At 32.3% G+C, this 26,962-nt stretch overlaps 1 protein-coding gene across 1 annotated transcript in view; it reads right to left on the bottom strand.

Moving 5' to 3' along the window:
- Nucleotides 1-18,843: 18,843 nt before the first annotated feature.
- ALKAL1 (ALK and LTK ligand 1) overlaps nt 18,844-26,962 on the bottom strand; it is a 30,117-nt gene continuing 21,998 nt past the window's right edge. The window contains exons 2-4 of the mRNA XM_074201150.1: nt 23,396-23,449; nt 22,061-22,141; nt 18,844-18,956 (exon numbers count right to left, since the gene is read on the bottom strand). Coding sequence (XP_074057251.1) covers nt 18,892-18,956; nt 22,061-22,141; nt 23,396-23,449 — 200 coding nt within the window. The 3' untranslated portion in view covers nt 18,844-18,891. The remainder of the gene's footprint in view (nt 18,957-22,060; nt 22,142-23,395; nt 23,450-26,962) is intronic.

The following is a 26,962-nucleotide window of genomic DNA, read 5'->3' as shown; positions in this document are numbered from 1 at the left end:
GATATCAGGGAAGCAATGTCATGACAAGTACGTGAATAGGATTTGAGTGAAAGGGTGCTATGTTTAATCACCAGCCTCACTTTTTCTTCTGGAGCCATCTAGGTCCAGTAGTCAGATATGATCAGGATGACTATAGATGGCCTTGGATGTGAGATAATCAGGGTTAAATGACTTGCTCATGGTCACAAGCTAGTACATGTCAAGTTGGAAGCTAGATTTGAACTCAGCTGTTCCTGACTCTAGGGCCAGAGCTCTATCTACTACACCACCTAGTTGACTATTTACTTTTTGGATAAATTTAAAAACCACAGTACTTTGCATAGAAAAAAAATTACAGTATTGGCTAATTAATAAAAACCACTAGAGGTCAGTAAAGTTTTAATTGAGTTTTCCTCATGTTTTATAGAGCTTACCAATATTAAAAACCATTATAGTTGTACTCTGTAATGAAGATGATGATCATAATAAATATGATGATATTTTGGTAATAGTTGACATTTAAATAGGACTATTTGATGTTTAATTTTTCCCAACAACCACAAACATTTCACTATAAAAAGAAGAGGTAGAATTGCATAAGAAATTTTGAATTTCTTTTTTGTACAGTTTTTTTGGCAAAGCAATCAGAGTTGAGTGACATATCTAGGGTCACATCACTAGTAAGTGTCTGAAGCTAGACTTAATCTCAGGCTCTCCTAACTTCAGGGTCAATGCTCTATCTGTTGCACCACCTAGCTGCTCCTATAGTTTGTTTTTTAAAAGGCAGAAATCCACATATTAATGTTTAAAAGACAGTAATGAAATTCCCTGTGTTCCCTTCCCAACTGATCAAGAAGAATATGAAGGTCATTCAGGTGAAATTATTTTTAGTTTTATTATGTTGAATAGTTTTTTAAAAGTTGGCAACTAGAAACCAGTATTCTTATCTGATCACAATTATTTCAAAAGAAAATAGCCTCACAGAAATTAAAGATCTCTGTGACACTACCTCCTAATTTTATTCCTACCATCTGACTGCTCCTTTTAAGAAAATATTTTAAGTTCCAAATTTTCTCCCTCTTCCAACCATCGAGAAGGCTAAAAAGAAAATGCAATACTCATTATATATGTCAAGTCACATAAAACTTTTCTATATTAGTCATCTTCTGGGGGAATAGAATATATTTCAAACTTCATTCTGAACTTATCTGTTCTCTCTCTCTCTGGTGATGAGTAACATTTTTCATCATGAGTATTTTGGAATTGTGGTGACCCATATTGTCTTTCACAATTGATTATCATTACAATATTGCTGGGTAAATTGTGCTCCTGGTTCTGCTCACTGCATTTTGCATCAGTTCATGAAAGTTTCCCTGGGTTTTCCTGAAACCATTCTCTTCATCATTTTCTTACAGCAGATCATTATTCCATCACAATTATATATGTATATATATATAATATCTTCAGTCATCATTCAATTGATGGATATCCTTTCAATTCCCAATTCTTTGCCACCACAAAAAAAGCTGCTATAAATATTTTTGTTTGTATGAATTCTTTTCCTTTTTCTTTGATCTTTGGCAGCTTATATTTCAAAGTGTCATTGCTGAGTCAAAGGGTACACCCAGTTTAATTGTCCTTTGGATATAGTTTCAAATTGTCCTCCAGAATACATGAATTCTTTCAGAGTTCCACCAACACACTGAATTAATGTACCTATTTTCCCACAACTCTCTAGAATTTGTCATTTTCCTTTTCTGTCAACTTAACCAATTTCATGCATATGAGGTGGTACTCCAGAGTTGTTTTAATTTGCATCTTTCTAAATATTAGTAATTTACAGCAGTTTTTCATGACTTGATAACTTTGATCTCTTCCTCTGAAAATTGTTTTCAAACTTGTTGACTATTTATCAATTAAGAAATTACTCTTATTTTTATAAATTTGACTGTTTCTAACATAAACTCACTTGGCTCACTTCCCTGGCTCTTCTTTTTTAATCTCTGTACTGGATCATCAGCTTTCTCTTGTGCACTATATGGACATCTCCTAAAGCTCTATCTGGTGCCCTTTCCTTTTCTATCTCTCCCTAGATATTATCAGATCCACTTGAGTGCTATTGTAATCTCTATACAAATGACTTTCTTTTTTTTTTGCAAGGCAAATGGGGTTAAGTGGCTTGCCCAAGGCCACACGGCTAGGTAATTATTAAGTGTCTGAGATCAGATTTGAACCCAGGTACTCCTGACTCCAAGGCTGGTCCTTTATCCACTACACCACCTAGCCACCCCTACAAATGACTTTCAATTAATACATCTAATCCTTATCTCTTCCCTGAACTCCAGCCCTGAACTGACAACTGTTTTTGAGACTGTCATCTGAATCTCCCACAGGGTCTTTCAATGTAACATATTTAAAATAGAACTCATCCTATTTTCCCCCAAATGCATACCTTGTCTAAACTTTCCCACTTCTTTTCAAGTATTGCCACTATTCCACTCATTAGCTTATGCCCTTGGAACCATTACTTACTCTTCTTATTCTCTAAATTGTATATAATCACAGAATATGGAGGAGAGAACAATTTGGAACTGTATCCAAAGAACAATTAAACTGAGCATACTCTTTGACTCAGTAATGCCACTTTGAAACATATACCCCAAAAAAAGATCAAATAAAAAGGAAAAGAACCCATTGCCAAGAATTGTTGATCCTATCTCCTCAAAGTCTGAAATTCCATTCCTTTATAGTCATGTACTTCTATTCTCATCCAGGAATTCATAATTTCTTTATGCTATGGCAATCATGGTAAATTAGCATGTATTAAGTTCTTTTCAATGCCAGGCCCCATGCTAAGTATAGTGAGAAATAAAAAAGAGGTAAAAGAATGTCCTCAAGGAGTTTAAAATCTAATGGGAGAGATATGACAACTATGCAAAAAACAAGATAGCTGGAGACAATTATTACAGAGAGGAATCACTAGAATTAGGAACAATTTTGAAAAATCTTCTTGTAGCATGTGAGATTTTTAGCTTTGGCAGTAAAGGAAGACAGAGAAAACAGGAAGCCAATAAGCAGCATTGAAAGAGTTTGCCTTGTTCAAGAAATGTTAAGGAGGTCAATCACAGAATATGGGGGCGGGGGAAGAGGAGTATAGTTGGAGAAAACAAAGAGTACTAGGTTATGATAGACTTTGGATGCCAAAAAAAAAGACTTTAATATCTGAGTCTGAATATGATAGGGAATTGAATAGTAAGGTAACCTAGTCAATTCTATACTTAAATTTGACAGATAAATAGAGAATGGACTGGAGTGGGGAGAGATGAGGCAGGAAGACCAATTAGAAGGAAATAGTTTTAGTCTAAATTTGAAGTGATAAGGACTTTTATCAGAGAAACGCAATAATTTTTCTCACTTTCCTGCCTTTCTTCTAATTTTGCTTGCATTGGTTTTGCCTGTGCAAAACTTTTTTTTAAAATTTCATGCATTCAAAATGATCCATTTTACTTCCTGTCATCCTCACTATCTTTTCATTGGTCATTAATTCTCTTAATCATATATTTGACATGCAATTTTTTTCTATTCTCCCTAATTTGTTTGTATCATGCTTTATGACTAAATAATGTATCAGTTTTGATGTTTTCTTGATATACATTAACAATGTCTAATTTCTACCTGACTACTTTCCAGTTTTCCCAGTAGTTTTTGTCAAATAGTGAGTAATTCTTGTCTCCAATGTTTGGATCTTTGGATTTATCAGTATATTAGATTACTGTAGTAATTTATTTCTGTATATTGTATAGCTAATCTATTCTACTGCTCAATCATTCTATTTCTTATCCAGGACCATAATGTTTTAATGATTTGTAATATAGTCTGAAATCTGGTATTGTTAAGCTACATTTCTTCACTTTTTCTCTTGACCCTTTACTCTTTCAGATGAATTACATGATATTTCTTCTACCTTTATAAAATAATTGTTTGTAGTTTGACTGTTTTGGCATTTGATTTAGTACATAAATGGCAGTTTTGTTATTTTGTTTATATTGACTCATCCTTCTCATGAGCTGTTAATATTTTTTCCATATCTTTAGTTGGGTTCATATAGTTCCTGTATATGTCTTGACAAGAAGATTTCTTAAGTATTTTATACTATCTATTGGTATTTTAAATGGAATCTCTATCTCTTCATGCTGAGTTCTGTTGGTAACATCTAGAAATACTGATGGTTTCTGTGGATTTATTTTATATCCTGTACCTTTACTAAAATTGTTACTTATTTCAACTAGGCTTGTGGCATTTTTTTTAGTAGATTCTCTAGGGTTCTTGATGCATACCATAATATCATCTGCAAAGATTTCCTCATTGACTATTTTATTCTTTCTATTTCTTTTTCTTGTCTTATTTCTAAAGCTAGCATGTCTAGCAAAATATTTAATAATATAGGTGATAATGTACATCCTTCTTTCATCACTAATCTTGCTAGGAAAGCTTCTAATTTATCCCCATTACACATAATGCTTGCTCTTGGTTTTAGATAGATGCTACTTATTATTTTAAGAAAAGTTCCATTTATTCCAAATATTTCTGACATTTTTAATTAGGATTTTGCAAGGCAAATGGGGTTAAGTGGCTTGCCCAAGGCCACACAACTAGGTAATTATTAAGTGGATTTGAACCCAGGTATGCCTGACTCCAAGGCCAGTGCTTTATCCACTACGCCACCATCATACACTATGCTTACAATTTCCCCAATACCAATTAAATCCTACATTGCTGATATGAAACCTACCTGGTCATAGTGTATGATCTTTGTAATATATTACTGTAATATTACTCCTTTTGTAAACAAACCAAATGGTTGCCTATTTGAATAATCTTTTGTATCAGTATTTTTTAGGAAAATTGGTCTATAGCTTTCTTTCTCTGTTTTTATTCTCCTTGGTTTAAGTATCAAAATGATATCTGTGTCATAGAAGAAACTTTGTAGAATTCTGTAACAGTCTTTTAATAAAGTTCCGGCTTCCAATGTCTTTCCTTTTCAAACAATCCTCTATTCAGTTGCCAAATTGATTTTCCTAAAATCTACATCTAATTACATTACCCCCCCCACTACTAAAAAATCTTCAGTGGCTTTCTATTACTTTTAGGATAAAAACTAACAAACAAAATTTTAAGCTAACAAACCTTCAATAATTTGTCATCTCACTTCCTTTCTTATTTTGTACTTCTCATCTACACATATATCTTTTGTAGTCAGATTAACCTCCTGGCAAATTTCCATATTCAACATTCTATCTCCCACTTCTATGATTTTGCAGAAATAAAGCTGCCTATCTGTACCATACTTTCTACTTACCTGGGCCTTTGGAAGTCCTAACTTTCTTCAAAAGATAGAGCATGGGGTGGCCAGGTGGCACAATGGATAGAGCACCAGCCTTGGAGTCAGGAGTACCTGGATTCAAATTCGACCTCAGACGCTTGATAATTACTTAGCTTGATAATTACCTAGCCATGTGGCCTTGGGCAAGCCACTTAACCCCATTGCCTTGAAAAATCTTAAAAAAAAAAAAAAAGAGCACATGCCAATTCCTACAAGAAATAGTTCCTGGTCTCTCCTAGGAACCCTCTCCTCTTCCTTGTTTATTTTCTTCCCTCCATTAGATTATAAGATCCTTGAGAAAGGAATTGTTATACATGACTGGTACATGGTAAATGCTTAATGAATGCTAATTATATCATATATGTAAGTAACATTCAAATTCTCTTTGATATTATTTTGTATATATTTCAAATTTACTTTCCGTATTTATGCTGTAGCTTCCAATAGAAGCTTATGGGACTTTTGTCTTTCTATCTCCATCCCTGGCCACATAGTTCCTTGCAAATAGTAAGTATTTAATCAATGTTTGGAAGACTGAATTAATAATGGAGTCATATATGAATAAGTTGACAAAGTCATCTAGTCAAATTTCCCAGAATGACAAATGAATAGACTGAAGGCCATAGAGGTTAAGTAACTCGCCCTAGGTCAAGTTTTAAGTAACAATCCAATTGTGAACCCAGGTCCTCCCACATAAAATCCAATGCTCCTTCTACTAGGCTAAATTTTCAAAGTCATTCTTAGTTGGAACAAAACTTGTGTATGTTTTAGATACTCTCAAAATATCAACATTGGGTGGTAAGCTATCACAATGAATTAACACGAATATTAAGTACATATTACATGCCAGGAATTCTACTCAGTGCTGGAAAATCTTGGATAAAATTGAGAACATTCTTGCCATCAAGGAGCTCCCTATCAAGGGAAAAAATTTTAATTCTATAAGGCATAGAGAGAACAAAGAAGGACCAAATAGCCCTAATGACCATGCATAAAAATCTAGAATAGTAAGAAAAAAAGATGAATAATAAATATAATCAGGGGGAAAGTTCTTTATTAGAAAAAGGTATAAAAATTAATTTTTTTTAAAAAAACTATTGAATAAAGCAAGTTGAAGAGATGAGAGGAAGAAAGATTCTGTTTGACCACTTGAGAGGTTAAAAAAGAGAAGAATGGGGGTAGCAAGGTGATGCAATGGATAGAGCACCAGCCCTGGAGTCAGGAGGACCTGAATTCAAATGTGACCTTGGATAAGTCACTTAACCCCATTGCCTTGGAAAAAAGAGAGAAGAATGATTAAATAAGCAGATAAAAACAAGTAAGAAAGAGGTACTAATTAACAAAACTATAAAACCAGACTAAGGAATTACAGTTGGGAGGGAGATTAAAAGGGAAGGGAAGGCACCTGTTGGGAATAGCTTCACCTTAAAATAGATTAAGCTAAATAGCAACGGAAGAGAAATTATACTATGTTTATAGAGAAAGAGAGCAAAATCTAATTTTGAATTGAAGAAAATAAAAACCTAATTCTAATGACTTTAAATTTGAATTAATTAAACAATCTAATAAAACAGAAAAGACTGACATTGGAAAAGAAAACAAAACATCACAATGTGTCCCTTGCAAGAAATTCATTTAAAATCAAGAACATGCATAGAATAAAAACACTAGATTGGGGGAAAATATTTATTATGCATCAATTAAATCCAAAAAATCAAGAGTAGCAATCATACTATTTGACAAAGCAAAGCAAACAATCAAAACATTAAAAAGGATAAACAAGGAACCTACATTAAGCTCAAAGGAACCATATACAAAAAAATCAATATTAATAAATTTATATTCTTTAAATTCCTTTGCTTCTAAATTCCTAAAGGAAACAGCTAAGAGAGAGGTTGAACTACTCTCCCTACTTATTCCTCCTTGTTTGTATAGAGGTCCACTTTCATATCTTGATTATGACATAATTTTCTCAAGCCTACCTTTCCTTTCCCCATCAAAAATACTCCACTTCTGGAGCTGCTAGGTAGCACAGTGGATAGAGCACATTTTACCTCCAATTTTCCCCTCTAGCACTCTTGTGTAATTAATAAGAATATTTTAACTCTCTTTTAAAGTCTTGCTTCTTTTCTTCCAGGAACCCTAGTTTAATTGGTCCCTAAGCTGTGTTTTCATCTGAAATTTGTTTGTAGATATATTGGAATCATTGCTTTTTTTCTTGGGTTTGTGTCTTGAGCATCTCTAATCCCAATAATAGTTCTTTATTTTTTTTTTTTGTTGCCCATTCTTTCGTTCTACTTCCTGGCTTCAGACTTGATATTAGGACTGGGCTGTACACACTTCTGGAGTGAAGATCTGAGCTAGTCCTGTTACTATTTTCTTGTGATATTGTTATTCTTTTCCAGGCTCTAAGGGAAAGTTCAAACGGGGACCTGAAAGCTTTCACTGCTTCCCACAGGGAAGGTTTGAATGCTGCTGTCCCATCCCCTCCTGGGGACTCTGCAAGTTCCTGACCTGGGTTTGGAACAGAGCAACAGTTTGTTGTTTTTCAGTCGTTTTAGTTATATCCAATTTTTTGTGACCCCCCCCCCCCCACAATTGGTGTTTTCTTGGTAAAAAAAAAAATACTAGAATGTTTTTCCATTTCATCATTATTTTACAGATGAGGAAACCAAGATAAACAGGATTGAGTGACTTGCCCAGAGTCACACTGCAAATAAGTACCTGAGGCCACATTTGAATTCAGGAGGATGAGTCCTCTTGACTCCAGGCTGGTGCTTGATCCACTTTACCTCCTACCTAGCCACTTTATTCAAGTACTATTAGCCAACTGAGAAACTCTGCTGCTTAAGTGACAGAACTGTAGGCTCCCCTTTGCTCTAGAATTCTTGCCTTTATTATGCTTCTGTATATTTTAGACTGAGCTAGGTGCCAGAATTGAGACCATGCTCTGATATGAAAATTTGATTCATTCTGCTTGTTTCTGAACTTCCTTCTCTTTCAGTAAACTACCTATGACCTGAAACTGGTTCCTACCCCCGGTGCATGGGTCCCCTCCTCAGTCCACCCTGGATCTGTAACCAGAAACTGGATATAGGTTACAAATCTACCAGATTCACTTTTTCCCATCAAAATGTCCTAGTATGCATCTTTGACCTATTCTAGCCCTGATGAACACCCTCTCTAGGGCTAGATGCTCTCTGAACTGTATGCTACTATCCAAATCTATCCCCAATATCTGAAGATATTTCTTTATCTTTCTCCCTATGCCAACCTGTGCTGGAAAAATGATTCACTGAGTTTTTCTTGGTTTTCTCCATTAGGATTATCTCTAGCGCATTTTCTAGAACTGGTTGGAGGAGTTCTAGTTATAGAGTTTGACAAATTGCTTTCTGCTATTCTTCCAACTTGGTTCTGCCCTCTAGGAAATTTATTCCTAACTATAGCAGAGAGGAAATTATAAAAGATTAAAAAGACAACTTTGATGACATGAAACTGCAAATCTTCTTTATAGAAAAGATGATGCACATAGGACAAGAAATAGTGAAATAAGAATAAATCTTTGTAGCAAATTTCTCTTATTAATGTTTGATATTCAAGACATATAAGCAATTAATAGATATATATATTACAAAATTCAATGCTTAAAATATGTGATCAAAGGATTTGAATAGAGTTCTCAAAAGGAGAATTGCAAGGTATTAATCACCACATGAAAAAAAGCTCCAAAGAGAAATCTAAAAAATCTAAAAAAAAAAGCCTGAGGATTCCTTTCATACCTTGCAAAGTGGCAAAAATAATGAAAAATGGCAATGTCCAGTGTTCAAGAGGTTGTGAGAAGATGATTGTGGAGCTGTGAATCAATATAACTATTTTAGAATTTGGAATTATGCAAATTAAAATTATTAAAATGTCTTTATATTTTGACCCAGAGATTTCAATACTGGGGTTATATTACAGGAAAACCATTGATAAAAAGAAAGTCTTTATATACACCAAAATATTTTTAGAAGTACTTTTTATGAAAGGAAACAATTACATATCAAGTAGATATCTGTCAGTTGGGGAATAACTAAACAAATTATGGTAGATGAATGTAATTGAATATTGCTGTGCTACAAGAAATTATATGTGTGATGAATATAGAGAAGCCTTGAAAAATCTATATGGGGGAATCAATCAAAGACAAGAAAATAGTAGACATAATGACTACAAAGTCAAATGAATGAATAATCATATTCACAAAAAAAGAAAGAGGAATGTGACAAAATTTTAAAGAATGGGTATAGCTTGAAAGAAGAAATATGAGAAGATCCTCCCATTATACTCTTTTTAGAGGTAAGAATTTACAAGTATTACCCATTACACATATTTTCAGATTTTTTCATTGAATTGATGAGTTATGCTGATTGTTTTCTCTTCTCTTTTGTCACAAAATGTACTATTTGTTATCTAGGATGGCTTTCTGGGAGAAGTAGTGATCTTCCATATTATAGAAAATATTGTATTTGATCCCTTCCTATTTATTCAAGAGATGTTAGAACCCATTTGTGGTGGGAGCTAGTGAGGCTGAATCTCCCACTGCTGGGATAGGGGGAATGTGCCCAAGGGTGGAAATGGAGCAGAGGCTCTGTTTCTCCTCCCAGTAAGGGTGGAATGGAAATTGGGGTTGGGAAGGGGGCAAAGGGAAAGAGATTTTAGTATTCAACCAAGTGAAAAGGCCAATGTTGATAAGTTTGGGGGAATGTTTCTGGTATGACATATTCCACTGGGTCCTCCCACACTTTCTGGGATTTGAATAGTGAATGACCTTGGAGAGAGGAAGGAGATGATTATAGTCTCAAGAGACATGACTTGACCCAGCACCATACCATCCTCAGTAGAAGATTCTCCAATTTTGTAGGAGGATGAGAGAAGAATGCAGAACTCCTTATGACGTATTTTATTTTGTATTTCTTGGCTAAATCATTTGTCTCTTTTGTTTTAAGGTGGTCTGACTCAGCAATGATTACAACATTGACCAGTGAAGTCATGTCTCTGCTGACAGACATAGTCTGTAAAATGCAATTGGTGCTTTCCAAATAATCTTTGTCTCAACAAACATTATAGGATAAATTGTATTATGTTCTCAAAGTAAAATGTCAATTTTTTGAACTGCTTCACTGAGTCATTGTTTAGATCTTACTGTCAATTTAAAGTACCATTAATTACATTATACTTTTTTTCAGCAAATTACTCACTGAGTATTAAACAAATAATCCTATAATTTCATCAGAGGGAAACATATGTGATGTCATCGGAACTCATTCCATTTCCCCAAGGCAGACCATAATATACTGAGCCTTTGATTTAGTCCAGAGGTAAACCTTAATCAAAAATAAGCTCCTTGAGGGCAGGGACTTGCTTCCTTTTGTATGTTTCCTCAGCACCTGGCATAGTACTTAAAAGTTTACAGAGCACTTTGTCAGGTACCAGACACCTTAATTCCTATTGCTTTCAGTCAGAGAAATTGGAGGTTAGACTAACTGTTATAATGTCTCATGTTCAACCATCTGTATAGATTGATGCTCAGCTATATTAAAGGGATTGTTTGGATAATGTCCCCCCAAATGCTCTTTGATTGGTTAGAAAAATCTCATTTGGTTTTTTGCCAAGCTTCAAGGATTGGGCCTAGGAAATCTGATACAGAACCAAATTTTAATATTCTCAGTTATGACCCATAATCTTATTTTTTATGTATATGTAAGAGTTAGGTCTCAGAAGGCAGGAAGGAAGGATTTGGGGGCCATGAGAACAGCATTACTTGCACTGAATTAATATTTTTATTTCATTTGATCATTTTGGTAAAGTGGGATTTTTTATTCCCAAATATCCATATAATTATTAATTATCCCTTGGTTTTCTAATTAATAAACAGATATTTTTAAACACATATTTTGTACATGACAGTTAACAGGTACTCTGGAGGATACAAAAATAAATGGAATATGGCCATTGTCCTCTAGATGCTTAACTTCTTGTCCTTTTGGAGAAAATTGGTGTGATTGAGAAACTGTTGGATTTGTAGTTAGAGATTCCTGATAATTGATTACAAACTCACAGAATCTATAACTGGAGGGGCAGCTAGGTGGCACAGTGGATAGAGTGCTGGTCCTGGAGTCAGGAGGACCTGAGTTCAAATCCAGCCTCAGACACTTAATAATAACCCAGTTGTGTGACCTTGGGCAAGTCACTTAACTCCCACTGCCTTGAAAAAAAAACAAACAACAAAAAAAGAACATCTGGGCTCCAACTCTGTTTTTTTTTTTCTCACTACCTATGTAAACTTGGTCAAGTCACTTAATATCTTAGAGATTTTGTTTCTATGTCTACAAAATTAGAGACTGGACCAGGAGCTCTTGAAGATTCCTTCAAGCTCTAAATCAATGATACTATAATTTGGATAGCTAATAGCTTAACTAAATACTCAAAGGTCATACAGAACAAGTGAAGTCTAAGGATGGACAATTATCCTAATAACTTGGGCAAAGCTAAGATCATTTAGTTAAATTTCTTAAGTGACTATTGTATGTACAACTTGATTTATCTGACTTTATGTACCCTCTATTAAATATTATTGCCCTCACTCATTATCACTGATTAGACTGTGAGAATGTTTTTAATAGACAATAAAAATGGCATATATTCTAAGATTAAATGAAAATTATATTTTATTCAACTTTTGACTATCTACTTGTTGGAAAGAATTTTCTCTATGAGAACAAAGTCTTTTTATTATCACTCCAACATCTTTATTATATGATTTAGATGAGTAATATTATATAATTTAGTGAACTAAATGCTATATTTTCTTAATTTTTTAAAAAAAATTCCTGATAATTGATTACAGACTCACAGAATCTCTAAATTGGAAAATATCTTTCTTGTCTAAAGCAATCAAGAACACAATTTTACAATATACCTGACATTGACATAGCTTTTACCATGAATACATCTGTCCAAGAGAACCTGATTACAAATTAAGTCATATACTTTTTGAATATCTCTAAAGAAAAAATGTTTCCTAATCATCATCTCAATTTTTCTTTTTACAATTTCTACTCTTTTGCTTATAGTTGTGCTTTCAGGGACTAAGTAGAACAAATTTAATATCTTTTCTATAAGACTCTCAAATATGTGTTCAATCCCTCAAATAACCCTTCAGGTTATCTCCCTATGCCCTACCTCACAAAAGTTTTTACTTCTCCAGGCTAAAATTTCCCATTTCTTTCAACAAATATCTATTTAGAATTAACTCAAGTCTCTCAAGAAAGTCAATATGCTATTGCCTCCCTCTGGACATATTCCATTTTATCAATGGCTTTTCTCAAATGTATCATGTAGAACAGAACACAATACTTTGGATGTGATCTGAACACAGCAGATTTTTTTAACTCCTGAAAGTGATATAGCTTAATGCAGTCCAAGTTCACGTAAACTTTTTTGACTACAATATTACTGTTGACATATGTTAAATTTTTAGATTTCTACACTCTACAGAACTTTATCTGAAGAATTACTATTTAGTCATTTTTTTCTTATCATGTATTTGTGAAGCTGATTTCTGAACTTGACATTCTTCCATTAAGCACGTTTAAAGAATATTATTAACAAAATAAGGCAGAATGTAAGAATCAGTAAGGCAAACAGTTTAGAATAGCAGACTTTGAGTACAAAAAATCCTAAATTCGAATTCTAACTTTGACACTTGCTAGCTACATAGTCATAGGTAAATAATTTAACATCTCTGAGCTGCAGGTAATTCTGCAAGATTATATTATAATTTGTCATCATCCTCATCAGAAGATGTAGCTTTCAAACTGTCAAAAATCATAGGACTTTGAGGACATGAGGTCAAATCTGGCCTCAGACACTTAATAAGTGCCTCATTGTATGACCTTGGGCAAATCACTTAAACCCATTGCCTTAAAAAACATCATAGGACTTTGACATTGTGACTTAATAGGTATTTATCTATATTTTATTAAAAAAATTTAAACTGGTTAATCCTCAGAGCATATTTGGAAATTAATAAAGTTAATCTCATTATTACTATTTATACCAATAATGAAATACCTGTTGATCATTCCCTGGTTGTTAATCAAATTCTCCCTCCTAGTTATTTCACATTTCTTCATTATGCAATTTTCCCCACAAATATATTAATGAAATAACTCTCTGGCACTAAATTACTTTACGTAAAGACTAATACCAATTTCCCATGCAATCTATCAAATATTATATCAAATAATTTCAAAAATAAAATTGAAAAACCACCATATAAATGCAGGCTATTTTTTTATTCTTTTTTCAGTAAAATTTCCAGTCTTTATTACATACATCATTTCCAATTCTTATTTGTATGCCAGTAGAAATGTAACTGATGATTATATAAAATAGCTTTACAAGTATTCCTGAAAGCAAAATGCATTTCTGAACTTTTTATGCAAATATGTAAACATCCACTAGACACATTTAACTATCTGTAAATGGAGACAATGACTGAAATGGAAAACAGCAGATAATTCAAAAACATGTCTATGTCTTTATAACAGCAACATGAACTGTGGAAGAGCGAAAAATATAGTCAATTAGGGAATGTTTTTGGTTATAAAGGAGTTGAGTCGGCTAATTTGTTTATTCAATTTACTATTTACTCTGTGTGTGTGTGTGTGTGTGTGTGTGTGTGTGTGTGTGTGTGTGTGTTCTAATAAACTAGATTTGGAGAGGGGGGACAGAATCTGGTTTTAGTTCTAAATGTGAGCAACCTAGACAGATAGACAGATATATACATACACATTTTACACATTTTCACCCTCATGAAATAGGGCTTTCTTCCCCTACCATAAACAGAAACAAAATTACCACATGTTTTCAACATTAGATCAATAGTATGAGAGCTAAGTCTAAGTAGGCAGATATGATCCAGTAACATGACAAATGGGTGCTAGTACAACATCCTTGAAATTACATATATACATACATACATACATATATATATATATATATTTGTGTGTGCATGGATACTCTATTGACATGCAAGTATCTCATCATAATTTGCTAATATAAATTATACAATTATATATATATATATATAATTTGCTAATATAAATTATACAATTCCATTTAAAGACAAACATCCTAAATTATTTGAGTAATACATCTAAAATTAGTGCAAATATAAGCTTGAGAAATATATTAAAAATAAATTGAAATAAAACAAATTACAAGAATTATTTTTTGCATGATCATAATATTGATCAAACATATTGTAAATACTGTTATACAATTGGTCCAAATAATTTGTTTAAGTTCTAAGATTTAATTTAATTTACACAATCAAAATAAGCTTGAGAAATATATTAAAAATAAATTGAAATAAAACAAATTACAAGAATTATTTTTTGCATGATCATAATATTGATCAAACATATTGTAAATACTGTTATACAATTGGTCCAAATAATTTGTTTAAGTTCTAAGATTTAATTTAATTTACACAATCAAAATTATAGATAGAGACATATATGGAATGTTCACCAAATAAGAAAAATTCACATGTTAAAAAAAAATACCACGATGGTCTATTTTTATTTAGAAAGTGGAATTTATGGTATATATATATATATATATATATATATATATATATATATATATATATACAAAGATAAATGAGATAAAAGTTTTCAATCTGTAATGCAATCAAATAAATATATTCCTGGGGACTTTCCTTCTGTGTTAACCCTATTCATCCATGGAATGAGGCCTTTCATTTTAATTGCATCACAAAAAATTCCAAGGCACTTTTTCTTCAAATTAGGGTTCTTTTTTGAGATAATCTATAGGAGCAAAGAAGACAAAAATTCCATTTTTAAACTTGTTTTTCAGTATTAAAAATAATCCAAAACATTTTCATTCATAGAAAAATTACTTTTTTCATGTATATTTCAGAATATCTTTTATATCTTAAATTTAAAATACTTATGAATTCATTATTGATTGAGGAAGCAGGAGAGGATGGAATTATTGCATCTTTTGCAATCTGAATTTTAAATCCAGACTAAAGTTTTTTTAGGTTTTTGCAAGGAAAATGGGGTTAAGTGGCTTGCCCAAGGTCACACAGCTAGGTAATTATTAAGTGTCTGTCTGAGACTGTATTTGAACCCAGGTACTCCTGACTCCAGGGCCAGTGCTTTATCCACTGCACCACCTAGCTGCCCCTAGACTAAATATTAACAGGTATTATGTGCTATCCCCTCTAAAAGTTACATAATAGAAATAATAGCTCACCCTTTCATGATACATGGCATCCAGATAAAGGGAAAGATAAGTTAGAGTTCACCACTTGAAATTTTATTTAAAAAAGGATAAAAAGATTAATGAATACTAATAGATCTAATTTGTATTTCTAAATAAGTAATTAGAAGATAGAAGACAAAATAAATTCCTTTGTTTAAAAAAAAGAGAGAGAAAAGATCTAGTATTTTAAAACCAAATATTTGTCATCTCTATATTCTAAATTGTTTAGCTTTGACAGAATATAGTTTCAGATAAGAGATTAAATTCTAGTAGAGTATCTGAATTTTGTGATTTCTTCTAGTTATTATTTTATTCACAATTTATTTTTCCCTTAAATCAATATTTTTAGGTTAAGGAAGTTTTTGAAAAGTAACCAATAATGGATCTAATAAAATAATTTCACTATTACTTAATGTGGAGGAGCTTTTCAAGTTGATCACATAATTTGTCCACTTAATCAGAGCAACTGCTCTGTGCACATTAGAAGTAATTATCATAAAAAGTATTTTTTACTCATTTTAATCATAAGCATTTTAAGATAATATTATCAAATAAAATTGTGCAAAGATGAATGAAGACCAATTTGTACAATGAAAGCATAATTCACATACGATTTTTGAGGAGTAATTTTAGTCCTCTTTTATTCTACTTATAGGCTTTTCCACATATAATTAAATTTTATGATGGCTCAGACATAAAATGTAGCAATCCACTTAAGAATCAGCATAGAACTTAGTAAAATGTGGCAAAAGTTTGATCTAAGGCTAGTTAGGCAAGAATTTTTTATTTTAAAAGCACAATTTTAATTCAAAATAATAAATTTTAGGTAAAAGAATATTAATTGTTTCTTTAACTTCCTCATCAAACTTTTTCCTTTACTTGGATAGCTTCAAACTCAATTTTCAGGATGGGTCAACTTTCAAATTGACCACATAGCAGAAGAACCATAGAACATTGGGATGATCTGTGGAGAGTGAGTAAAAGGACAAAATATCATTTTAAGCTGTTTCCACAGTATAAAAATGAAATGAAATTTTCATTCCTCAATGAATTATTTTTTTCATGTACATTTTTCAAATTTTCAAAGAAACCCTTCATTTTAAGAAGGTGATATGATGTAATATTTTTGGAATGTAAAACTGTTGAAACCTTTTAGGGAAGTTTTTGCAAATGTCAATCAAATGCCAGTATACTTGTATACTTGTGGAAGCTATGCAACATAAAAGCAAATTTAGTTAACTCAAATGTGTCAGAAAATTGAGGCTATATGATTTAGAGCCATTCTAGTTCATCTAAATTAATATCTAAAATTCATAATATTTAGAAGATAAAGAAGCAAAATTAATCAGGATTGGGTTTTTTGTATTATATTTGCATTTATTTTGTTAAGCATTTCCCAATTGCATTTTAATATGGTTCAATGCAATTGGAAGTTTTGTAATGTCTTGCTACCAGACCACAGGTTTGGCACCTCTGCTCTAAAGGATGTGCAATATTTCAATTTTTAAATATACATTCATTTTTAAACTTAATAGTATTTTTCAATTAAATGTAAAGATAATTTTCAAAATAAATTTTTGTAAGATTTTTGAATTCCAAATTTTTTTCCCTTCCCTGCCTTCCCTAACTATCCCTAAAACAGAAAATAATCTGATATAGATTATACATGTACAATTATGTTAAACATATTTACATATTGGTCATGTGAAAGAAGAACACAAACAAAAAGGGGGGGGGAATGAGAAATAAAAAAAATGTTAGTGAAAATAATGAGCTTTGATCTGCATTCAAATTCCATAGTTCATTCTCTGGATTTTTTAAGTGTTATATTTGTAGCCTGATTTCAAAACATTGCTTACTTGGTTTATTAATGAAGTGGGGGTTTTTTTTGCTATTATATTAATTTGAATACCATTCTAATGTTTCACCCTAATGGTTTTTTTGTATGGACTTCTCCATGGTGCTGAAATCCAGGGCAGGAAAGTTTTACTGCCTACTGCAAAGATTATAAATTCAAAAGACCTTTTGAAAATGAATTGTTTTACTATTTGGGGATCATTGGTCCTGAATGCATATAATCTATTTCAGAATAGAACAGATTTAAGTTTGCATTAATTTTCAGTAGCTAATTCAGAGTCTTATCTAAATGCAAGCTAATAAGGAAGAAAAGATGCCTTTTGGGACCTTTCAAAATACTTATATTCCCCTTGGATAAATTAAGCCTGTCAGATTACAAACAAGTAGAATATATATTGTAAGAGGAAGGTAATGAGAAATCACTTTGAAAAGACACACTGAAGGAGGATTGTGAAGAGCTTTGAAAGTCAGAGAAAAAGAGTATATTTTCCCCCTGAGGCAATAGGGAGAAACAGAAGCTTTTGAGTTGGATAGTCCCTTGGTCAGTGTTGCCTTTCATATTGTCATTTAGCTATGTGGAGGATGAATCAGAGGAGAGAGAGAGACTTCAGAGAGGAAAACCAATTAGAAAACCACTGATATATATCAGGCAAAGGAAATAAGGCCTTAAACTATGGAGTGGTTATGTGAGTGGATAGAAAGAGAACAGATATGAGAGGCTCTTGTTATGAATGAAACTAAAAGTATTTGAAACTATAGCTTAATGAAGATGTTGGCAGAATTAATTTCACTATGCCTCTAAAAGTGGCAAAAATATCATTGCTTGACCAATGACCATCTCACCTTGACATGCTCAAGATGAAGATAAGCATAAATAAACCACTATAAAACAAACACATCTTATTAACCATTGTGTTTGCTTAGGATGTAAAGGTAAAAAACTTCTAGGAAGAACATAATAAAATGCAAGTAAAGTCAATGCCAAAGCCTTATATACTATTCAAGAGTTTGTATATCATTAACATTTCCTTAAAACTTCAAAAACATTACTGGTTTTACATGACTTGATCTGTAAGTTTTAATATTGGTATATGACAATAATGACAAACATAATAGGTAAATAAATTTTCCATTACTGGAAAATGACAATTTACCTTAGCTCTGAGTTCTCCCTGGGAACAGGCAATAGAATGAGAACATTGTAAGTTACATGAAAACTATATGTTGGATTAATTAGCTTCATGCTACTATATTAGTCACATCCTGATAATAAAGCCAGGAAATGCAGCAGAAGGATGTGACATAAATAGGTACATACTTACATGCCAGATTTTCTAAGGCTGTGTACATAGCGGGCTCACTGCTAACCTTGTTAGCAGTCTTGCACATCTCTTGTAATCTATAAAAAAAGAAAGAGTGGAAAATGGTTCATTTGCATTAACTAAGAAACTCAACATAGTTCTTTGCTCATGTTATCATTTATCATTGTACATAATGGGCCTATCATCATATGTATCTAAATAACTTTTGAAGGCATAGAGTTTTTTTTTTATTTTGAATACCCCAATTGCAATGAATATTTCCTTCATGTGGGATTCATAGGTTTTTGCTTAATTAAGTATCTTTGCTTTGGTTCCAATTGATTTTACTCATTTCTATACCTAATAAGCTATTCTAAAGTTGACTTAATTTTATTTATAGTTTTTTCCTAAAAACAATATTTTAGGGGGGGGGGCGGCTAGGTGGTGTAGTAGATAAAGCACCAGCCTTGGAGTCAGGAGTACCTGGGTTCAAATCCAGTCTCAGACACTTAATAATTACCTAGCTGTGTGGCTTTGGGCAAGCTACTTAATCCCATTTGCCTTGCAAAAACCTAAAAAAACAAACAAACAAAAAAGCAATATTTTAGGGGCAGCTAGGTAACACAGTGAATAGATCCCTAGCCCTGAAGTCAGCAGGACCTGAGTTCAAATCTAGCCCCAGAATTTGACACTTGCTAGCTGTGTGACCCTGACCAAGTCATTAACCCTGATTGTCTTGCTAAAAATCAAAAAGGACAATATTTTATGTTCTTAAACACAAAGTTTTAGTTTCAGTGAAAAAAAGAGAACTCAGATTTCTAAAAAAAACTCTATTATATTAAATAATAGTAAGTTTGATAATTTCGCAGTCATCTACTCCAGCTGCCACCTCATACAGAAATTCCCTTAACAGTATCCTAACTATAGATATTCAAACTCTGCTTGAAACATTGGCAAAGAAGGAAATTCATGATCTCATAGGCAGTCCTTTTATGGACAATTCTAATTGTTAAAACAGTTTTTCTTATATTGAGTCAAAATTTGCCTTACCATAGCTCCCACCCATTGATCATAGTTTATCTGTATAGAGCTACACAGATTAAATTTAACCTTTCTTCTATATATATGAAAATCCTCTAGCTGTATGAACATGTTAACATGACTATTTCCAAGTCTTCTCCAGGATCAATATTCCTCCACCTATTCCTCACATGATTTTAAGCCTCTGCAAAATCTTCCTTTGGATATATTCCAGGAAGGTCCCTCTTAAAGAAATGAATGAAGTTATCTACATCTGATCTGAATAAACTAAGTAGAGTTAGAACCATTACTTCCTTTGTTCTAGAACTAAACTTTTATTAATAATATATGGAATACCTTAGATTTTTTGGCTACTTCTACACATGATTCCAATTTTTGGTTGAAATATTATTTTTTAAGTTTTAAAAATTGATTTTATTTATATAACTTGTTGATAAATTATCTATATATTTCTCTACCCCTTCCCAGAGAGCCATCCCATTGTTTCTGGGATTTGGCCAACTAAAATCCATGAGTATTTTTCATAGGAAGAACTTCTGAGTAAGTTCTTGCCCATGTGTGATATAATAGGGTTGGAGGACACCAAAAATCATCTAACTTTGCTACATATGCTTCACAACATACATAATGATCCTTTATCTTATAAAAGACTCAAAAGGATTCTTTTGTACAGTAAAGAGAAAAATGACAAATCCCTCAAGTAATATATGAGAAATCTTAATATCTATGATATCTTGAAATCTAGGAGAACCTTGACATAAATCATAAAGTAAAATCAGTACTGAGAAGAAACACAAGGACTCAGTCATCACAGTTCAGACAGTTTTCTACTCACAGGTATGGGAGCATGCAGCATCCCAGTTCTTAATCCCACAGGCAAATATGGGTAGTGATGCAGGCTTATGGTGAGATGAGTAAACAGAGCTCTGGGTCTCTATTATAATTGATGGTTGCTGTTGGGCAGATTGGGAGACTTTAAGAATAGTCAATTCAGTGGGTACCTTAGACTATAAATGAACCCATTATTTATCTTTGGTGCATTGTGATTAGGAAAGTCCTAGCTTTGCATATTAATGGTTTGCTCAACTGGTTATCATCAGGAAAGTCTTGAATTCCTTGTCTAAAGAAAGCTAACCAAACCAGTATTAGGTTCATAGTAACTTATTGTTACATAGCATTCAAACACTTCTATCAGTTAAGACCTAGTAATAGGCCAAACCTCACAAATATATATAGTTATTCTTTTCTATTCACTAGTTTTATTTTTGATAAGAATACATGCTTATAGAGGGCCATTATATGTAGGAAGTGGAAGAGATTTGTATTTTAATGTTATTTGAAAATATCATTACTTTCATCAACTTAGGTTTTCAGAGGACCATATTCAGTAATTTTTTAAATTAAGATTTCATAACTTATGATAAAAAGTGCTATCCATCCCCAGAAAAAGAATTGATTATATATAAATACAGATTTTTTTAAACTTTATTTTTTTGAGATGTTTTTTGTGGGGGTTGTCTTTATTTTCTTTCACACTATGACCACTATGGAAAATTTTTTGCAAGACTACAAAGATATAACCTATATTGAATTATTTCACTTTTCATTGGGGGGAAGACACTGGAGAGGGAAGAAATGAGAGAATTTGGAACTCAAAGTGTCAAAAATGTATGTTAAAAATTGTTTTTACATGTAATTAAGGGAAAATAAAATACTGAAAATAAGACTTCATTATCCAGAAGAATTTATATCCTTTGTATGTATGGCTTTATACTAGGAACTTCAAAGATAATTATTTTTATTTTTCAATTATTTTCTTGTGAAGATTTTAAATTTATAATTCAGAAAACATTTTGTCATCACATGGATGGAAAATATTTTCCTGCCTGATATTTTTGAAAGTTGATAAAAGAGAGATAATAATTCATTTGTGTCTTCATGGAATCTAGCTTTTAAGTTTTGGGTATATTTCCATTTGGAAAACGGTACCACTCAATGAATTTACAATACAGCACTCAAATTTTGTCAGTTGTATAAATAATATCACACAGTGTTTAGTCTATTACCTTCCAAGAGTCAGGAGCATGTAGTTAAAGATCATGTGCATTTAATATTAGAGAAAGATTGCATTTAAAGTAAAAATACTTTCAATTTTACTTACAAGCTGGTATAGTACAATCCCTAGTATTATGATACAGTCGATGGAAGTGTTTGCTACATTCAGCTGAAAATGTGACTGGTCCTATTGAACAACAAAAGAATGTTTATTATATACAGAGAGTTGTTATCCATACTACCTTGCTAGCACTTAATTGACAGGAATAATGTAGCTCCGTAGTTCACAACCTTGCATTTCCTTAAAAGAGCTTGACCATTCTCCCAGGTCCTCATCCCTCCACTATAGGAAGAAGCAAATCAGTCTTTTCAAAAGCTATATTAAAAAACCTTTCAACTTTGCTGTCCATTATTCAAAGTTCACATAATGGAACCTCTATTGTTTTCAGAGGGGTTTTTTTCTTTTAGCATATTTAGGGAGGGACAAGCAATAGACTAATCTAGGAGAATTTGGCAGTAATGGGGCTAAATAAAACTGTATATACTTATTTTATGTTTGTTTCTTGAGAATTTCTGTTTATAGAAGAGTTACATTTTTTTAAAGCTCAACATTCATATTCTAGATTTCCATATTAAGAAATAATAAAGCAGCAAGAAATCTTAAGGTGTCTCTAGATGAGCAGTTCTCAAACTGAGTCTTTAACAGTATCTGTGAAGTCAAAACTATTTTTATAACAATAGTAAGATGTCTGAATTTATGATAAAAAAGTTGATAGACATAAACCCTATAAACAAAAGCTCTTTGAAATACCCTCAATAATTTTTAAAAGTAATAATGGGTCTGAAGACCAAAAAGCTTGAGAATCACTACCAAGTGATTTTCAAACACCCTACTTTCAATAAAGGCTACATCTCAACCTATCATCAAAAGACTATTTTCTAAACAAGAATTCAAAAGAGGTTAATACAGTTGAATTTCCAACTGAATTAGTGCATTGACAAAGCACTATTGTACTTTGTTATTATCAGAGATGTCTTAATCTTGCTGCTAAGGCAAACCACTTATTCTCTAAGTACAACTCTGGTGTCATTTATATTCTCATTTAAGATTTAAACCAGAGAATAGTGTTATGGTTAGAATATTGATCTTGGAATCAGGAATGACGACATTCTAATCCCACCTCAGTCATTACTAATTGTGTGACCTTCCTTTCTAAATCTCAAGTTTTTTATTTTAAAATAAGAGATCCAGACTCAACAATTTCTAAAATTCCTCTTGGCTCCAAAATTTTGACCAATAGGATAGAAAAAAAAACCAAGACCTTTAATCATTATTTTTCCCAATTGATATATGATATATGACAATTGAATATCTAATCTATATTTTTTTGTTTTCTTAGTTATGACATATTAAAATCTCATCAAGAAACAAAGTTTTTACCTGTAAAGTGCTTTATGAATTTCTCCTTTAAGTTCAGATCCCTTGGAAGTATTTCTACAAAAAAAAATGTCATTTTAATTGTTTTAAAATGTTTTAACTACTGAAATAAACTCCCAATTTTACTACAAATTTCATGCAAAAAATGTTTCTATCCAACTAAGCATACATATCAGCAGAAATTTATTCCCATAGTTAATAATTTTATAGTGGGATATAAATCCAAGTGTACATAATCTTATTGAAACTGTTACTGTTGTTTTCTTAGCCTTGTGCCTAGAGACTATGAATATGTTTACCTTATAAACATAAAAATGTTAATAACAGAGCTGAAAAACAGAATTAGAGTCATCCTTTGGGGTTTTAATTTGAGAATGGTAATTTGCACAAAAAGACCCTAACAAGTGGTGGATAGAAGGCTGACTGTGAAGTCAGCTTCTGATAACTACAAACTCTGTGTGGCCATCCTCTCAAGTTATATCTCAGGATTCTGCAAATGACTCTGTAAAACTATAAATTACTGATGTGCAGCATTGGTGGAAAGAGACTTTGTTCCCAGTGCCGCTTAAAATTTATGAAATCACAAGTCTAGAGAAAAAGAATATCATTTTACTGGACTGGAAATCAGAAAGCTAGAGTTCTATTTCTGGATCCATGCAGATGTACCATAATACCATAATATTTCTGTCTATTTCAAAGGCAAACATAGTAAAACTCTGTAAGATCCTTGGAGACAAACTATATATATATACATATATATATATATGTATACATATATATATATATATGTATACATATATATATATACACAAACACATAAAAATTCAAATTATTCTCATTATGGTTATTCCTAGAATAGGAAGATCTGGGGTCAGGCCCTGTCTCTTACCCATACTGGCAAAATACTGCTGAGGAAGCCATTGAACTTCTTTGGATTTTGTTCCACTCTCAAGTTTCTAACTTGCAAAGGTGATGATCTGCAATGGTAGAAGGTGTTTCCTCATGTGGAAATTCCCTATGCCAATGAAAACATAGGTCTGATCTCCATCCCTATCCCTTAGTACAGTACCATTGAGAGAAATGATTATTAATTACCAATTATTGGGGAGATCCAGGTTTTTTCACTATCATATTTCCTTGTTCAAAGTCCAGTCTTTGAAGGACATTACTGACCTCTGCCAAAATTTTACCCCCACCTATCTTATATAAGATAGTTCTACCTAGGTTTGGGAGGGAATAAATTCTTTGATTAGAATGCCCAAAGTTGGGCAATTTAGAAGCAAATGACATATTCAAAGTTAAATTCTCCAGCTCATCATTGGAGTGGGTCCACTTCTCATTGTAATATTCATTTTCTCAATAATTATTAACCCTTCAGAGTTGATTGCCACCTTCAACACTCATTCTTCCAAGGCATATAAACTATGAATCCACCACCATGAAACAATCAAATGATCATTCCTCTTATTGATAAAATGTTAGCAAATCAAATAATTGATTCTCAGAACTTTTGTCTCAAACTTTTTTTTTACTGTTTTTCTTTTGGCAAGGCAGTGGGGTTATGATTTGCCCAAAGTCACATAGCTATTAATATTATTAGTATTAAGTGTCTGAGACTTGGATTTGAACTCAGGTCCTCCTGATTCCAGGGCTAGTGCTCTATCCCCTGCATCATCTAGCTATCCCTTCTCTCAAACTTTTTAAACATCATGCAGTTCTTCAATGAGCTCAATTGAATTGCTCTATGGTCAATGAGAAGCCAGTACTTAAGTGCAAATCAGTGCCATTCCAACAAACCACTGTTTGTTGGCTACTATGCACAGGCAGTCATGTGACATAATGGATGACGGGTTGGATTTAGAATTAGGCATATCTGAGTTTGAATTCTACAAACACAATATTCACAATATCTGTATGACCCTCAGTAAGTCTCTTATCCTCTTTCTTACTCAGTTTCCTCATCTGGAAAATGGAAACAAAATAGCACCTATGGTATTGTGAGGACCCATCTAAGATAACACTTGTAAGAACCTTTTATCCTTTAAAGTGTCATATAAATGCTAATTAATTAGTCATTCAACCACACCCAAGGCTAAAGGAGAATCTTATTTTCATGATAATTTCAGATCCAGATATACTGTGTAGTTTTCTCCCATTGCCTCCATAAAGGTTTATTCCAACAGTGATACTATAATGATGATGATAAGATGCATTTATATATAACTCCAAGATATTAAAAGGGAATTCTTCACAATTCAAATGTGTGGAAGGTATTTCCCATTTTGTAGATAAGAAAATGAAGCTTCCTAGAAATTAAGTGACTTTCCCAGGATTAGCTAAATAGTATAGATGAAAAATACCTTTCAGGCACAAATCTATCCATTTAAAATTTAGAATTCTTTATACTATACATTACTGTGACACAATTTTATTATAGAATTATTTCTAGCTACATAAAAAGCAGGTACATATAATACCCATACAATAAGGAGGAAGAGATGTCTTATCCATATTCCACAGGTTATTCTAAGTTCCTATTCAGTATAGTATTACCCCACCTGAAAAGATTAATACTATCTGGACTTGTGCACATACTGAAGAGGAAATCTTTCACCCAAAAGTTATACATGTCCTGAAGTCCCATGAGTTTTGTATTCTCCTTTGGAATAAGGGAAAGTGTAAGCCTATACTCAGTATAGACAGTTCACTATCAATCAAACATCATCCCTTCATAAGCCAGGTACAGGCTGAACTAAAGGTAAATAATGTCAGACCTTAACTTTATTCCATTAATAGTCTAACTAGCAATTGATGCCTTCACAATATATGCAAAGAACAATTAATGATAAAAAAAAATACATTATCTTTATGTGAATCTGCTGGTCCTTTCCCTTACAATCATGAATTTGTTCACTAATTTAAACATTCCTTCATAAATCAGAAGCACTCATAAGTATGCACTTTGCTACCATACATAGCAAATTGGTCTCTGTGGTGTCAATATTCTGTGTGATATTTGGCAAGGTAACTAGAGTGATCCTTTCTGGGAACTAAGCCAGCTGAATGCAGTAGAAAATTTTATAAATACTTTTATTGGCTAAAAGCAATTTGAAAATGTTGTTTATTCTATAAAAATACATGTCCTTCCAATAATTTAATTATCTTTTCCTATAATATGATTTTAAAAATTGTGTGTTCCCTTTGACCCAGATATCCCATGTTCATTCTATCCCCCAAGAAGGTAAATGTGTATAGGTGTGTGTAATAGATATAGTTATAATACAGAAGAAATATTTATGGCAGCAATTTTTGTAATAGAAAAAATTGGAAATAAGATAAAAGCCCATTTATGGAAAATGATTAAACTGTGTTATGTAAATTTAATGAAATATTAATTTCCCATAAGATGCAAGAACTAGGAAGACTTCCAAGAAGCACAGGAAGACTTAGATGAACTTAGCCAAAGCAATATAAGCATAAAAAGAAAACAATATTCAAACAAGGCAAATTCTGAAAAGTACACAAACAATAGAATATGAATATTCTGAAATTATAATGATCAAACTTGAC

Source organism: Macrotis lagotis, chromosome X (assembly GCF_037893015.1).
Source record: "Macrotis lagotis isolate mMagLag1 chromosome X, bilby.v1.9.chrom.fasta, whole genome shotgun sequence".
Taxonomy (NCBI): domain Eukaryota; kingdom Metazoa; phylum Chordata; class Mammalia; order Peramelemorphia; family Peramelidae; genus Macrotis; species Macrotis lagotis.
Note: the sequence above shows the minus strand (reverse complement) of the source record. Positions and strands in the feature narration are given on the sequence as shown.